Below are 18,028 nucleotides of genomic sequence, written 5' to 3' on the forward strand. Positions count from 1 at the left end.
AATTTTTTTTTTAGTTTTAATTTATTTTTTAAGTAATGCTTCCAACAGTAACAAACAAAACCCACAAAAAAAGGAATTCTCTAATCTTACACCCGTCTGATCCACTGCAAAGGTTTGTTCATATTTTGTTGAAAATGAGAAAAGCAACGAAAATCCTCAAGCAACAGCAAGTCTGTTCATATTCTACTCTAGGCAACTTTAAGTCCAATCATGTGGTTTATCTGGTTACCCGAGTTTTGTAACACGTCACCAGACATCTCAAAATTAAACTGTATTCTTTTTTTGTAACTTTGAGATTATGACATATTTTTTATATATATTTTTAGAAGCACTAATACAATTTGTCTTCATTAAATTATTATATACTATAAAATAAAAATAGTAATGTACTTATACCAGATTATACAACAACACCATCTGCTGGCCGCTAACAGCAGTACAAGCTACTTTGCTCGGTATCAGCCTCACTTCCAGCGCGAGTTTTCTTCTAGGTTCATTAATTTGATCATTTTTGGGTCATCAGGTTTGGAACCATTTTTAAAACGTCTCATCTTATCCCAAACTGAATTTCAATCTTTCATACTTTTTTGTCTCAATCTGTCAGAATAAAAACTGGAGAATTGATGATGGAGCCCATCAAATGCTTGCATTTCCACCAATGACAGACATGTCATCCTTACTTTAATTATTCTTCACAACACTTCAAACAGACAAACGTGTCAGGACACTGTTGATCTACAATTCCAGTTTTGGAATGTTGTTCGTCGAAGCAAAGCCAATACCAACTTGAGCGTTCCTCAAACAGCCGATAACAGTGATAAACAGACATAAATACATGAAGCCTTGCAAAGTGCAAGTAGAGGTGAGTTGTGGCGACGGTGACCGATAACGTCAAACCACGAGGGAAAGAAGCCAAAGCATCCATTGGTGGGATTGGTGTGTTCTTTCGGGTTTTAAAATCTTTCCGGAAAACAGGTTGTCTTTCAGTTTTTGTCTCCGATGCCTCAAAGTCACTGACTGCGTTCATCTCGCGACCACACAACAGATAAACTTGCAGCCTGATGGATAGAAGTGTGGTGGTGTGGAATTCGGTTTTCCTTCCAGTTAGCTTCTATATGGAGAGGCGCCAGGCCCGCTTCATGAGTCTGATTCCTCTTACAAAGGCAGGCAACGCCCTCTCCAGGGCTAAAGGTAAAACTGCGTTTGGTAGGGAAGTAAGTGAGCGTTATGCTGAGAGAAACTGGAGAAAAGACAGTCCTCTGGGCTGCTTTACGTTTGGATAATCTACAGGAAGTGTAAAGAGGCGGAGAAAATAAACTATCTGCAGGCGCAGGAGTCCACAGTCATGTTGTGGTAGACTTCAACACCAATTTTGTCCTCGTCGAAGAAGAGGAGGCTGAGGGAAGACATCTTCTCAGGGACGCAGCACGGCTCAGGGATGCCCGGGACACGCCCACCGCATGCACTATGCTCTGGATGGTGGCGTTGTTCGATGGCTTCAGAGCCTGAAAGATAAAAGCGTAAAGGTTTGACTCTAAAGGTTCCACACTGTGGATCAGTTTTTCATCAATTTGGCATATCGTCAGCCAAGGCTCAAGCGTTCCTGGAAAACTTCTTGTAAAATATTCCAGCTGCACCCTTTAAACAGAATTCCCTCAAAATATACTGGCTTCTACCCAGCATCAGATCCTATGTTTGAACAAAGGATTCAGCCAACGTGTGAGAACCTAACAAACAGAGGTGGTCAGAAATGGGACCTTTTGGGGGTGGGGGAAGGGGGTGGTAAGTATCAGCCACAGGCAACGTTTAAGGAGACATTGTTGTTTACAAGGAATAATCCAAAACTAATCACTTTATTAACGGATTTTCACAAATTTGGGGAGGAATTTAAAGTTGAACAGAAGCTGCAAAATTTTGGGAGGATCCTCAGAAAAAATATGGGAGGAACCACAAAACTGAAAAACATTGCAAAAGCACCAGGTATGGCAGGTACATGACATATTTCATGAAGCTTGTATCTGTGTCACATGCACGGATACATTTTAGGGCAGAGGTTTAAATTTTCTAAAGCAGGTCATTGGAGTCTCGAATCAATGAAATATTCTCAAAATGTTTCAGTCTGGTTTCTGGCAACAACCCATTACCCTGAAGTCGGGCTTTTCAGAGCATCAGTCGACGTCACAAAGATAAGTGCTGAGGAGGGCTGCGTTTTAGTTACGCTAGACCTCAGTGCAACGTTCAATACCACTGATCAGCTTATTGTGATTTAAGACCCTCAGTAGTGAGGTGATATAAGACCCAGAATTAGATTGTTCTTTTTTACCCTAACAAAAGTTGTTCCCTGTTACCATTTCTACTAACTCCTCTCATGGTGTCCCTCAAGGCTCTGTTCTCGGTTCTCTTCTTTTCTCTTTGTAAAACTATAAATCCTTTCAAAATATGTCACATCACTTCTATTTTGATGATATCCAACTATACCTTTAATTTATGCCTCCACAATATATCATAATTATTAGTTTTTCTTTACTGCATTCACTCCTTTAACCACTAGACAGCAGATAGTTTTTCAAACTCTGCACAAAAACGAGGAATTTTACTTTTACACCTGCAAGTACTCCTAATAAAGGTGAAGAACATCTTGAGTTTCTTTAATATGAATGAAATCATCTGCCACAAGACTTGTTTTACTTTATGCCAAAGGCCATTTTTCCCATGTTTCAATGACACAGCATGTAAATATTTTTCCTAAGCGGCATTCTTAAGAATATATCTGGATTAAGATTTAACTGAGGAAAGTCGTGTAGATTCAAGTCCTCTTCTTTTGACATTTAACTACTATTAATATGATCTTCTTATGGCCTCGGACAGGTGGGACTCATCTCTGTGCTTGTTCTGTTAGACCTCAGTGCTGCTTTTGATACTGTTGACCATAAAATTTATTACAGAGATTAGAGCATGCCATAGGTATTAAAGGCACTGCGCTGCGGTGGTTTGAATCATATTTGTCTAATAGATTACAATTTGTTCATGTAAATGGGGAATCTTCTTCACAGACTAAAGTTAATTATGGAGTTCCACAAGGTTCTGTGCTAGGACCAATTTTATTACTTTATACATGCTTCCCTTAGGCAGTATTATTAGACGTATTGCTTAAATTTTCATTGTTACGCAGATGATACCCAGCTTTATCTATCCATGACAGCCAGAGGACACACACCAATTAGCTAAACTGCAGGATTGTCTTACAGACATAAAGACATGGATGACCTCTTAATTTCCTGCTTTTAACTCAGATAAAACTGAAGTTATTGTACTTGGCCCCACAAATCTTAGAAACATGGTGTCTAACCAGATCCTTACTCTGGATGGCATTACCTGACCTCTAGTAATACTGTGAGAAATCTTGGAGTCATTTTTGATCAGGATATGTCATTCAAAAGCGCATATTAAACAAATATGTAGGACTGCTTTTTGCATTACGCAATATCTCTAAAATCAGAAAGGTCTTGTCTCAGAGTGTGCTGGAAAAACTAATTCATGCATTTATTTCCTCTAGGCTGGACTATTGTAATTCATTATTATCAGGTTGTCCTAAAAGTTCCCTGAAAAGCCTTCAGTTAATTCAAATGCTGCAAGCTAGAGTACTGATGGGGACTAGAAGGAGAGAGCATATCTCACCCATATTGGGCCTCTCTTCATTGGCTTCCTGTTTAATTCTAGAATAGAATTTAAAATTCTTCTTCTACTTATAAGGTTTGAATAATCAGGTCCCATCTATCTTAGGACCTCGTAGTACCATATCACCCCAATAGAGCGCTTCGCTCTCAGACTGCAGGCTTACTTGTAGTTCCTAGGGTTTGTAAGAGTAGAATGGGAGGCCAGAGCCTTCAGCTTTCAGGCTCCTCTCCTGTGTAACCAGCTCCCAATTCAGATCAGGGAGACAGACACCCTCTCTACTTTTAAGATTAGGCTTAAAACTTTCCTTTTTGCTAAAGCTTATAGTTAGGGCTGGATCAGGTGACCCTGAACCAGCCCTTAGTTATGCTGCTATAGACGTAGACTGCTGGGGGGTTCCCATGATGCACTGTTTCTCTTTTTGCTCTGTATGCACCACTCTGCATTTAATCATTAGTGATCGATCTCTGCTCCCCTCCACAGCATGTCTTTTTCTTGGTTCTCTCCCTCAGCCCCAACCAGTTCCAGCAGAAGACTGCCCCTCCCTGAGCCTGGTTCTGCTGGAGGTTTCTTCCTGTTAAAAGGGAGTTTTTCCTTCCCACTGTAGCCAAGTGCTTGCTCACAGGGGGTCGTTTGACCGTTGGGGTTTTACATAATTATTGTATGGCCTTGCCTTACAATATAAAGCGCCTTGGGGCAACTGTTTGTTGTGATTTGGCGCTATATAAAAAATTGATTGATTGATTGATTGATTAATATCACCAGTTATGCACAAATAGTGTCGATGAATTTTTCCATTTTTAATTAAAACACCTGCAAAATTATAATTTTCAGACATATCAAATATATTGAATTCATGAGGAAAATAAAAGATGGGATGATTAATCTACACTCAACAAAAATATAAATGCAACACTTTTGGTTTTTCTCCCATTTTGTATGAGATGAACTCAAAGATCTAAAAACTTTTTCCACATACACAATATCACCATTCCCTCAAATATTGTTCACAAACCAGTCTAAATCTGTGATAGTGAGCACTTCTCCTTTGCTGAGATAATCCATCCCACCTCACAGGTGTGCCATATCAGATGCTGATTAGACACCATGATTAGTGCCACAGGTGGCCTTAGACTGCCCACAATAAAGGCCACTCTGAAAGGTGCAGTTTTATCACACAGCACAATGCCACAGATGTTGCAAGATTTGAGGGAGCCTGCAACTGGCATGCTGACAGCAAGAATGTCAACCACAGCTGTTGCTCGTGTATTGAATGTTCATTTCTCTACCATAAGCCATCTCCAAAGGTGTTTCAGAGATTTGGCAGTACATCCAACCAGCCTCACAACAACAGACCACGTGTAACCACACCAGCCCAGGACCTCCACATCCGCATGTTCACCTCCAAGATCGTCTGAGACCAGCCACTCGGACAGCTGCTGAAACAATCGGTTTGCATAACCAAAGAATTTCTGCACAAACTGTCAGAAACCATCTCAGGGAAGCTCATCTGCATGCTCGTCGTCCTCATCGGGGTCTTGACCTGACTCCAGTTCGTCGTCGTAACCGACTTGAGTGGGGCAAATGCTCACATTCGCTGGCGTTTGGCACGTTGGAGAGGTGTTCTCTTCACAGATGAATCCCGGTTCACACTGTTCAGGGGCAGATGGCAGACAGCGTGTGTGGCGTCGTGTGGGTGAGCGGTTTTCTGATGTCAATTGTTGTGGATCGAGTGGCCCATGGTGGCGGTGGGGTTATGATATGGGCAGGCATCTGTTATGGACGAAGAACACAGGTGCATTTATTGATGGGCATTTTGAATGCACAGAGATACCGTGACAAGATCCTGAGGTCCATTGTTGTGCCATACATCCAAGAACATCACCTCATGTTGCCGCAGGATAATGCACGGCCCCATGTTGCAAGGATCTGTACACAATTCTTGGAAGCTGAAAATGTCCCAGTTCTTGCATGGCCGGCATACTCACCGGACATGTCACCCATTGAGCATGTTTGGGATGCTCTGGACCGGCGTATACGACAGTGTGTACCAGTTCCTGCCAATATCCAGCACTTCGCAAAGCCACTTGAAGAGGAGTGGACCAACATTCCACAGGCCACAATTGACAACCTGATCAACTCTATGCGAGGAGATGTGTTGCACTGCATGAGGCAAATGGTGGTCACACCAGATACTGACTGGTATCCCCCCCCCCCAATAAAACAAACTGCACCTTTCAGAGTGGCCTTTTATTGTGGGCAGTCTAAGGCACACATGTGCACTAATCATGGTGTCTAATCAGCATCTTGGTATGGCACACCTGTGAGGTGGGATGGATTATCTCAGCAAAGGAGAAGTGCTCACTATCACAGATTTAGACTGGTTTGTGAACAATATTTGAGGGAAATGGTGATATTGTGTATGTGGAAAAAGTTTAGAGTCTTTGAGTTCATCTCATACAAAATGGGAGCAAAACCAAAAGTGTTGCTTTATATTTTTGTTGAGTATAATTGTAATTACCATTACCATTGCAGGTAGGCCAAAGACTGAAGTCAGGGATGGCTGAGACATGATGCAGTAAAGCTGTGAGGCTGTAGGGGGCAGTGTTGGGTGCACAGGTACCTGCGGAATGTGACTGCAAGGGTTGTTTCCTCTGAGATAATGAATGAAGTGGTGCAATGGAACCGTGTTTGGAATACCTTTGAAGTTATCACCAAGATGACAAACTACAGTGAGAGTGAACGTGTGGAAGAGCGTCACACTTTTCTTCTTCTTTTTAAGATCCAACAAGAAACCCAATATTTTCACAAGTCTGGTGTCTCCAAACTGGAAAACTATTAAAGATTTCATCACATATTTATCACAAAAAAAAGAAATTTATGTCTATTATAACCCATAAAACCCATTAAAAAGTGTAGCTAGATGAGACGTCTATCCCACTGTAAGGCCCTTGTTTATGAGTGCAATGGAAAGAATATTTCATGAGGTGAAATATGAAATGTTTCATTCAACGAGGCTCTGCCTCGTTGCGAATACTTATGAAATATTCTTTCCATTGCAACAATGAAAAAAACTGATTTGTTTTATATAACACCTAAAATAGTTCAATGTCATTTGATATTTTATTAATTTATAGTAAGTCCCTTCGGCTGCTCCCTTGTTTGCACTCGGGGTCGCCACAGCAAATCCAAGGTGCATCTGCATGTTGATTTGGCACAGGTTTTACGCCGGATGCCCTTCCTGACGCAACTCCACATTACATGGAGAAATGTGGCAGGGGTGGTATTTGAACCCAGAACCTTCCGAACTGAAACCAAGTGCATTAACCACTTGGCCACCACCCCTGCCATATTTTATTAATTTATAAATAAGAGAAAAGTTACATTTGGTGTGTGTAACGTCTAGACAGAAAATTTGTCGAGCTCTTCATCCAGCAGTGATATACGTCAGCTAGAACGTCCCAGCAAACACTGCAAAGGCCCCCAGACTGAGCACCATTAATAAGCTCGTTGAAATGATCGTCTGTCACCAAACAAACCCCGCCATGTTTGTTTTATACTAAGCGCTGTCACGTGTCAAGGGTTGCAAGAGTGCTTGTGTTTGTGTGCAGTCCGTCAACACTTGATGCACGCAATGCATGCACACAAACACAATACGTTGTGTTTTTACGTTAAGGTGGTCGCAGCGTACAACTGTGCAAAACATATGGAACCAAAATTGCACAGTAAACAGAACAAAACTGCAAATGGGACAAAATGATCATTATCATGTGGGCTCAAATTTGGCACCTTCCTGTTTCAGTGTCACTTGCCACTGAATTCCCGTGAGATACAACAAGATCTCCTCTATTGTCAATCCAGGAAGTGTTCAACATTTTACATTTCCTGTTTCACTGTGGGCTCAAAATGTGGCACTTCCTGTTTGGGACTCCCTGTACCATGAGCAACCTTGCGCCGCTTTCACAGCTCTTGGTTTGTAATTTTTTAATGCCATAATCCAGGCATGAATCCAAAAAAAGCACAAGATAACCCCCAGGCTAAAACATAGCTGCTTCACTTCCTGATGACATTACTTCTAAGACGGCCTTAAATTTAAAGTCCTTCAATGGAATTCAACCGCAGAAGAGCAGACAATTTGATTGATGGGACAACATGGTTCTATTAGCTTTTGTTTAGCCATGGCAACAGGCACAGCGTTCCCGTGGATAATATCTGTGTCAAAGGACGGAATGCTTGAGGAACAAACAGCTGGTGTTCAGGACCGAAAGAGACAACAGCCAAGCTGAAGAAAGAATTTATGTTGTGCATGTGAGAAAAACTAAGAAAATGCACTTTTTAAAACAGAAAAATGTGAATAATGAAATAAAATCCCTTTGGCAAAAATATTTTAGTTTTTTTTATCATCAACTGAAACCTGATGTCAATGCAATTTCCAGATATCTTCAAATATCAGTTTATACAAAGTAAACATCTCATTTATGTGTTGCACTAATAAGACTTCTACACTGTAAAAAAAAAAAAAACTTTTGTTTTTACGATAAAAAACAATAGTAACTGTGGTTTCCAGAGTAATTCTGTAAGGTATACAGGAAAATGCTCAAACACCTTCACAGAACATTGTGTAAAATTTACAGTATAAAGTTGTAATTTTATGCTAAAATAACATTATAATGCAGATTTTAAAACTAAATATTTCTGTAGAATTTAAATGCAGCTGTTAATTATTTTACACTGAATCCCATTCAGTGAGATTTTGTTGTACTGCTCCTGTTTTGCTCAGGGCCACCACTGGAGGTTTGGCGTGGGATCCACATGGTGATCAGGTTTTCCTGAACCAGCTTCAGCTGTATAAGGTGAAGGGGTCACAGGTTAAGGCAGCCTTAAACCTGCGGTGACAAGCACACTTACTGTTGGTGACCCTGTGCTGTCACACAAAAGAACTATTCTGAAATGTAATGAACTGTATATCATATTCCAAAATGAATGTATTTTTTAACACAATTATTCTGGGAACCACAGCTGTCACACACACCCCCCCCCAACCCATCAAGGAAAACAATTGAATTCGGGGATTTATTTTTTTTTACAATGTACTTGTGCTTGGTTTGAGTGCAGAAGGTTCCCGGTTCAGACCCCACCCCTGCCGCATTTCTCCATATAATGTGGAGTTGCGTCAGGAAAGACATCTGGTGTGAAACTTGTGCCAATTCAACATGCACGACCAGGCACCTACAGTAGTGTTCAGAATAATAGTAGTGCTATGAGACTAAAAAGATTAATCCAGGTTTTGAGTATATTTCTTATTGTTACATGGGAAACAAGGTACCAGTAGATTCAGTAGATTCTCACAAATCCAACAAGACCAAGCATTCATGATATACACACTCTTAAGGCTATGAAATTGGCTATTAGTAAAAAAAAAAATTAGAAAACGGGGGTGTTCACAATAATAGTAGCATCTGCTGTTGATGCTACAAACTCAAAACTATTATGTTCAAACTGCTTTTTTAGCAATCCTGTGAATCACTAAACTAGTATTTAGTTGTATAACCACATTTTCCATGATTTCTTCACATCTGCGAGGCATTAATTTTGTTGGTTTGGAACCCAGATTTTGCTCGTTTACCTAGTGTGCTTGGGGTCACTGTCTTGTTGAAACACCCATTTCAAGGGCATGTCCTCTTCAGCATAAGGCAACATGACCTCTTCAAGTATTCTGACATATCCAAACTGATCCATGATACCTGGTATGCGATATATAAGCCCAACACCATAGTAGGAGAAACATGCCCATATCATGATGCTTGCACCACCATGCTTCACTGTCTTCACTGTGAACTGTGGCTTGAATTCAGAGTTTGGGGGTCGTCTCACAAAAAGAACAATTTTACTCTCATCAGTCCACAAAATATTCCTCCATTTCTCTTTAGGCCAGTTGATGTGTTCTTTGGCAAATTGTAACCTCTTCTGCACGTCTTTTATTTAACAGAGGGACTTTGCGGGGGATTCTTGCAAATAAATTAGCTTCACACAGGCGTCTTCTAACTGTCACAGCACTTACAGGTAACTCCAGACTGTCTTTGATCATCCTGGAGCTGATCAATGGGTGAGCCTTTGTCATTCTGGTTATTCTTCAGTTGTTTTCCATTTTCTTCCATGCATCTCTGGGTTTTTTTTTTTTTGTCCATTTTAAAGCATTGGAGATCATTGTAGATGAACAGCCTATAATTTTTTGCACCTGCGTATACATTTTCCCCTCTCCAACCAACTTTTTAATCAAACTACACTGTTCTTCTGAACAATGTCTTGAACGTCCCGTTTTCCTCAGGCTTTCAAAGAGAAAAGCATGTTCAACAGGTGCTGGCTTCATCCTTAAATAGGGGACACCTGATTCACACCTGTTTGTTCCACAAAATTGACGAACTCACTGACTGAATGCCACACTACTATTATTGTGAACACCCCTTTTTGTACTTTTTTTTTACTAATAGCCCAAGTTCATAGCCTTAAGAGTGTGCATATCATGAATGCTTGGTCTTGTTGGATTTGTGAGAATCTACTGAATCTACTGGTACCTTGTTCCCCATGTAACAATAAGAAATATACTCAAAACCTGGTTTAATCTTTTTAGTCACATAGCACCACTATTATTATGAACACTACTGTAAGTGGCTCTACTCTACTCTTTTCTACTCTCCTATTTTACTTTTAGATATTTAGATATACCTTTGTATACTGGCATAGTTCCACCTTAGAACTGGAATATAATATATAAGATATACCTTACTGAATTTTCATGCAGATCCACCTCTGATCTGCTGTGGTGACGCTAAGTGAAAACAAGGGAGCAGCCGAAGGGACTTACTTTTACTTGTGTAATTTAAGCAAAAAAATTAAAAATTAAAAAATAAATAAAAGACAAAAACACCAACAGGTAATAAAGCGTGTAAAGTCTACTGTCAGGAGGTCTGGAGGATATTTGTACGGTAGAAAGTTTATCTGCACGATGACCCCCCGTGTCCCCCCCCGTGGACCCTTGAAGCAGATGGTACACATTTCCGTCATGTTCTTTCATTGTCATTATCATATTTAATATACGACAGACGAGGACGTTTGATGTCGGTGTGTTTCATGTTAACATCATAAAGAGAAAAGTTTTAAAGATGAACTAAAGGCCAAACGACAGATATGCGGATAAATTAGCATCGCTGTACTTATGAATTAAAACAGATGCATGTGTGCCGTCTGGCATCTGTTGACCACCTGTGATGTCACACCATGTCAAACCTGCTGCAGTCAATTCTGTATATTTCCCATCATCCCTTGCTTGTGACTACTGCTGACATCCTCAGGTTGGAGTGGAATTTAAAGCCTGCAGGTTAATGTCATATAGAATAAAGGGAACATTTACAGACAGTAGTGAGTCCAGCTATGTTTGTTATACAGCTGAGACACTGTGTCACTAACCAAAAAGACAGGAGGGTGGAGTCAGAGGTGTTGCGATTCTCTTTGGGAGTGACGAGAATGGACAGGATTAGGAATGAACATATCACAGGGACAGCACAGGTTGGACGATTTGGAGACAAAGTCAGAGAGGTAATACTGAGATGGTTTGGACATTTGCAGAGGAGGAACCCAGGGTATATAGGAAGAAGGATGCTGAGGATGGAGCCACCAGGCAGGAGGAGGAGAATAAGCAGGCCAAAGAGGAGGTGTATGGATGTGCTGAGGGAGGACATGCAGGTGGTTGGTGTGACAGAGAAAGATACAGAAGACAGGATGAGATGGAGATGGATGATCTGCTGTGGCGCCGCCTAACACAAGCAGTCAGAAGAAGTCTGATTGGTGAAATATATGGGATAAGATTTATATCAAAATTTGCCAAGGATCAAATTGAATCAATTTACATAGAATAAAATACATCTTTATCTAAAAATCTACATCTACATATGACTATTTTTAATGATGGTGTTCACCCTTATTTATTTTAGCGACTAAATTTTTTAGGTATAGTTTCGTATGATTGTAAGACCTCAACAAACCATGACCTCCGGTGATGACTGAATGTCTTTGGTCCTCTCTGGGGGATCCTTGGTCCTGTTCTCACATACATGATTTTTTACCACGACTATCAAACCGTAGCAGGTCCAGAAGACAGTCTTAGGTGTGTTTTGCACACTCTTCATAGATCCCAATGGTACAAGAAGCTACCGGCAACAGTTTAGAACGGTTTAAAAATGGTCATGAACTGCTGTGGAACTTCATTGCTGCCATCTTGAAGGCAATCATACCCCCTTCTGGGATATTCTTGTCAATTTTATATTTTTAATCACAAATGCATCAAGACAGGATGGCACCACAGTCCAGTCTTGATGGTGTTGCGCTAAGTCATGGTGGTTCTTATTTTAATCTCAATGAACCGTCTTCTACATTGGAGTACAGTCATGTTTTTGTGGTAGAGACACACTGTGGTCAAGGTTGATCAGGGCAGCTTTGCTGGGGGCGTATTTTGGACAGTCATGGTCAAAATTGCGTATGGTGGGAACTTTCATGGGACTCAGATGAATTGTACTGGTTTGCACTGTGAGGGAACATCATCTAAAACACAACGGCCATGTGGCACATTTCTCTGGGCACGATCCAGCATGCAGTTTCCTCGCTGCCGAGGACCCCAGCAACTGAACAAGGACACACCCACGTATCATCTACAAACACGTTTTGCCAAAACCTTTAGCCATTTTTGTTTTGTTGTTGCTCCATTTTCTTTGCAATATGTTGGACCGTTCACAGAGTATACAGTTATGTTGTGTTACCATGGTAACGGGCTTCTATTGCATTGTGTGACAGACTGTGGTACTCACCTTTGGCATGGGGAACTGACAGGAACCTGAGCAGTAGTAGGCATCAAAAAACTTGGGTGAAATAATCCATTCGCTCCAACCGATGTCAGCAAAGTCCACTTTCAGGTATCTGCGTGCGCAGTTCCTGGGCTCGTTCCACTGCTTCTTCCGCGCTTTTTTAATAGTATGCTCATCAAACTGCAGCAGGGGCATCTTGTGCCTCTGGTTCTTGCGTGTCTTTTTACGTGGCCGGCGGGCCTGTTTGTTTTCATAGGGTTCATATGGACGGGTCTCGTCCCACGTGGGCGACTCGTACGGGTACTCGGGCCCGGGAAGTTCATTATTTTGTAGTGGGAGCAAAACATTCACTGAGCGCTTGTGTCTTCGGTGCAGCTGTTCTTCTTTGGTGTGGTTACGCTCACGAAGTCCCACCCTGTGGAGCCCAAGTGGAGCAGAAGCGTCCCGTCCCACTGGGTGGTGCCGCTGGAGGGTGGCGACTACGCTTTCCGGCTCTGAAATGGCAGAGTCATTGGCGTAGACTAAAATGTACGGCGAGCGGTCGGACAGGAGACTCTTCCAGGGCTGGGGTCCTTGCGAGGTCACTTCAATACCAATGAGCAGTTCGTCGTGGTCTTTGGCCTGATTTACCACACGGGTGATGTCCTTCCACTGCCAAGATATGAAGTCCCTGTAGAGCGTGGACACGTTAATCAGAAAGTGTCCCAAAGTCCTCATGTTGTTATCCACTGAGGCAAAGCTCCAGATGGCCATTTGGATGCGGTTTTGCCTGCGGGGGCCGTGCCGGCTGCAGCTTTTGGACCCAGAGCAGTCCTGGGTGGTGTTGTGAAGGTCTCCAATGTAGTAGTGAAGCGTGGCGGACAGGACATCTTCAGACTTGGTGAGGGAGGTCAAGTTGAAAACCTGCAGCTGCTTCGTGTTGACGGTACCTGTGAATATATCAGGCAATATCATTTATCATTCAAGAAAACTCAAAGGAGCTGTTGTTGTTTAACTTTGACTGGGTTCAGCCAAACCAGGTTTTTACTCCATAACTGCTGTTTTAAAACATGGACAGGACAGAACCACAGCTCAGGTATCTGGTGAAATGAATCGAGCCTGTCCGATATATCAGTTAGTCGATAATATCAACTGATATAAGCCTTTCACAATCATATTGATATTGGTATTAATTTTGCCGATATGAAAACTTTTATTTTACCCAATAAAGACTTCAATAAACACATTGGTTTTATTGGAGGTTGTCTCATTATGTAGTTTGCCCAGCAGAGGGTGTTTTGATGATATTGTTGACATTGCATGGCTGGAACCCCCATAACCTCTTGGTCACATTAGCTACACACAGAGACAGCGGCAAAGTGACCAGCTGTCATTCATTTTCGATCAGAGTGGACGAATTACAGCGGCAATAGACAAGTGGTCACTATGCTGCCAAGTCGGCGGGGACAAAAATAGATAAGTCTATTTTTTGCAAATGCTGAGCGATGTGACATGGTGACTGCCAATGTGAGTGAAGGCAGTGTGAGGTACGTTGGTTGGTTGTTTGTTATATTTATTGTTATTTAAAATAAAGATCATGTTTAAACTGTAAAACATCAAACCTCAATTCAATTTTTTGTCACAAGGACTTTAATGAAATCATTGTCATTTTCTATGTATATTGGCAGATATATTGGTATAGTAATTTTTTTCAGACCCTAATGTAATTATTGCCCCACAAAAATCCGTATCAGTCAAATCTTTAATGTGACAGTTCTGATGGACTTTACTTCCTTCAATCTCCCAACATTTAAGGCTGCAACCAAACAAGGCTCATATAAATGTGATCCATTCAAATTTTTTTGTTTTTGTTCATTCACACCATTTCAGTCGTACTGCTCTCCGCTCCGTACTGGACACAGAAGCTCTTTGATAAACAGCTTGTATGCATCATTCCACAATATGTTAAAGGTGTTTCTGGGTGTACCGATGTATGAGAGCAATAGTAAAATATGTGCAAGTTTTGATGTGCAGTGCTTCGAGGCAACCATATGAAAGTTTTAAGGTTTTACAGTTTTATGAGAAGACTGGAAATCTCCAAGAATGGTAGAATCCGGTAGGTGCTTGGATCGAGGAGACGTTTGTTCAGCCTTATTCATATCAGATTTGGCAAGCTGATATTTTAGATGTATTTTATTATATTTGCTAATAACTTAATAAATCAGTATTATAATTGAATTTATACTGATTATTTTTTAAAGTGTATTTTATAGTGTTTTGGAACTCTGTAGAGCTTCTGTGCAATGCAGATGCATCCACAAGTCTATTAACTAAAATAATCCAAATAAAGTTCAAAGCAGGACTGGATTGGGGGGGCACCTGGCTGAGTCATGTCACCACACAGCTGAACCAATAATCTCAGGCTCTGTGTTATCAAAATTTTAGCAACTTTAACTTCTGACCCCTGTACAAACTGAAATTGAACTTTGTCACCAATTTTGCTGTTTTTACCTCGTAACTCCAGAACATTCAGTCATACTTGGTCCAAACTGTACCTTTTTGGAATCTTTATGATCAGACAAATAATGTGGTATAGTTTACACTATGATTGGAGCATTTTTAAAGTCTGACCCCTGTGTTTATTCTTCATGCTACGCTGAGCATGTCACCAGCAGTTGGCCAGGCTACATGGTAGGGACACGTCCATTCCATTTCATTTCTGGCCTATTTCATGGTTTATTTGATGGGTGGTGGCCAAGTGCACTTGGTTTCAGTGCGGAAGGTTCCTGGTTCAAATCCCACCCCTACCATTTTTCTCCATGTAATGTGGAGTTGCGTCAGGAAGGGCATCCGGTGTAAAATTTGTGCCAATTCAACATGTAGATCCACCTTGGATTTGCTGTGGCAACCCCAAGTGCAAACAAAGGAGCAGCCGAAGGGACTAACTATTTGATGAAGTAAATCACCAAAATAAATTAATAAATAAATAAAATAAATAAACAAATTACATTTAAGAAAATGCGAGCAAGTTTTTATTCCTAATTGTCTAGAAATCAGATCAGAGTTGAGGACTGAATTCAGAAAATAGAACAAATTATTCTTTTTTATAGTTTGCCTAGTTCCAGCTATGACAACTGAGATTTTTTTTTTTTTTTTTTTGCACAATTGCACATAATAAGTTACGAATTCCTTAATAAAATTAAGTGGAAAACAGTTCTGGTTTAATTGACACTGATTTCTTTTATTTGCATTTTGTTGTGACTTGCTGTTATAGTTCATTAGTTAATTAAAAAAAAACCTTTTCAGTTAAATCAAACCTTTTTTAAGTAGCACTGCAGAATATAAAGTTTTCAAAATGAATAACATGATAACGTACAGAAATCTGTCTTTAAACAGTATCTTAAACTGTCTTTTTTATTTCAGTGTGTTTTAGGTGATTTGTGCATAAAATAAACTTGAGAATTTCAAATGTTTGCAGTGATGCAGTTAAGATCACGTGACAAACGGGTTGATTAAAAAAAAAAACAAACCAAAAAGCAACTTAAATCTGAAAACCAGCTGCAGTAAACTGACACCGACTTTCCATCTATTGAAAGATTTTAGTGTATGTTAAGCCATAAAACAAACTTACATTAAATTGACAATTTATTTCATATTACAGCTATTAGGTTTCAAGAAAAATTATTTTTATTTCTTTCATGAATGACCAAAACAGCCCCCCCCCACCAACACACACACACACACACACACACACACACACACACACACACACACACACACACTTTATTCACACTAAAATCTGTTGTTCTTGATGGTTTGGAGTACATGCACTTGCTGCCATTAGATTCTGTTCATCGTAATTCAAACTTTGGCTTCATTATTACATGTCATGACAAACAGCTACCGGCAGGAGGCAGTATAATCTAATAAACGGACCCAGAGACGACCTCCAGCAGAGTCGAAGTGACAACAACATATCAAAACCTGTTTGCAATCTAGACATTTTCAGATTAAGGTTGCTGGAACCCTTTATGGAAAAACAATAATAAAACTATTTAAATGCACAATCGTCAATAATTTAAACTCCGTGTAGGTTTCACGCGCGTGGTGCAAATATCTGATGCACAGTCTGCCAACAGGTGGATTTAAACAAACCAAAATGAAGATGTGAGCTTAAATATTCATTTATGGGTATTTAAAGTGGCCTAAAAGCGGAGATTCTCCGTTAGGGCCAGATTAATGCTGAACATGCGCACACATTCCGTGGAAGCGCTGCTTTAAAGTTTAAAGTATGGAAAATTTACTGCTGAGCAAAGCAGCAGAAGACAGCAGGAGCCGTTCTGTCGTCCCGTCTGTAATAATGCATTAACTGTGAGAAGAGCAGCGCGCGCTCCACTGCGTGCGTAAAAGCGCACAGCCGTTTGGATACGTACCCCAGTGCGCTTTGAAGCTGCGCACTGTGTTGCCGTCCTTGAAGGGAAATCCAGCCCGGTTGTACTTGTCGTAGAGCATCTGCATGTGCTCCGTCATGGTATCCTGTAAAAGCAGGTCGTGGTCTTCCCTCCCAGACTGCTTTTTATCCAACGAATGCGTAAAATCCAACTTTCGCCTCGCGTCTTTTTTCAGCATCACACAGTATCCAGCGCATACGTAACTCCAGGCGTACAGCAAGACGAGCAGAAAGCGACAGCGCAGAGCCATGCTGGGGTCGGAGCGCAGGTGTGACCGTGAGACAAGAGCTGTGGGGAAACCGAACGCCTTTCCAAAACTCGATTTATCTCCAAAAACACATGGCATCACCCAAAGAGAAGCCTTCTGCTGCAGAGAGACACCATTTACACAGCGAGTGTAAAACGGACAGAGCGAGGGATCAAAGTCCAGGAGCAGGTTGAAGGATCACAGCTGCTGGGTTTCGATCCAACGTTTGAGCTTATTTCACCAGTCTGTTCCCCCGACTGAGCTTTCATTGAAGGTCAAGCATGTTGTGCCTAGTGTTATAGGAGAGAGAGAGAGAGAGAGAGAGAGAGAGAGAGAGAGAGAGAGAGAGAGAGAGAGAGAGAGAGAGAGGAGAGAGAGAGAGAGAGAGAGAGAGAGAGAGAGAGAGAGAGGAGAGAGAGAGAGAGAGAGAGAGAGAGAGAGAGAGAGAGAGAGAGAGATTTTCCACTTTTACGCACAGAGTATAACTGATCATCAGATGTGACTGAAGCCACCCCCTAAGTAAGTCATTTAAGGGATCCCCTCCGGCCCAAAAAAACGAAGAGGTGATTTTCGCACTTTTCTGGACGGAGTTCCATGTCACACCTGGGCAGCGCACCTCTGGCGCGCACCGGGTCGCCGCTCCGTGCTGTGCTAAACAAGTGCATAATTTGCGCCGTTTTCAGCTGTGGCTTATTAGCGGCATTAAAGGCTCTCTGCTCTCTTTAGTCCAGTGGACTTAAGCGCACACATCCGGTACCATCAGGGCTCGATCCGAATGCTGCGCGCTGACGCGCCCTCATCGTCTCCCACCAGAAATA

General features: G+C 41.3%; 1 protein-coding gene across 1 annotated transcript; it reads right to left on the reverse strand.

The window, feature by feature from the left end:
• Positions 1-766: 766 nt before the first annotated feature.
• Positions 767-17,473, reverse strand: bmp3 (bone morphogenetic protein 3). The gene is given in 4 exon segments (XM_034171191.1): positions 767-1,451; positions 1,454-1,505; positions 12,537-13,462; positions 16,946-17,473. Coding segments are annotated over 4 exon segments (1,476 nt in total). The 5' UTR covers positions 17,310-17,473; the 3' UTR covers positions 767-1,317.
• Positions 17,474-18,028: the final 555 nt, after the last annotated feature.

Source organism: Thalassophryne amazonica, chromosome 5 (genome assembly GCF_902500255.1).
Source record: "Thalassophryne amazonica chromosome 5, fThaAma1.1, whole genome shotgun sequence".
Taxonomy (NCBI): Eukaryota; Metazoa; Chordata; class Actinopteri; order Batrachoidiformes; family Batrachoididae; genus Thalassophryne; species Thalassophryne amazonica.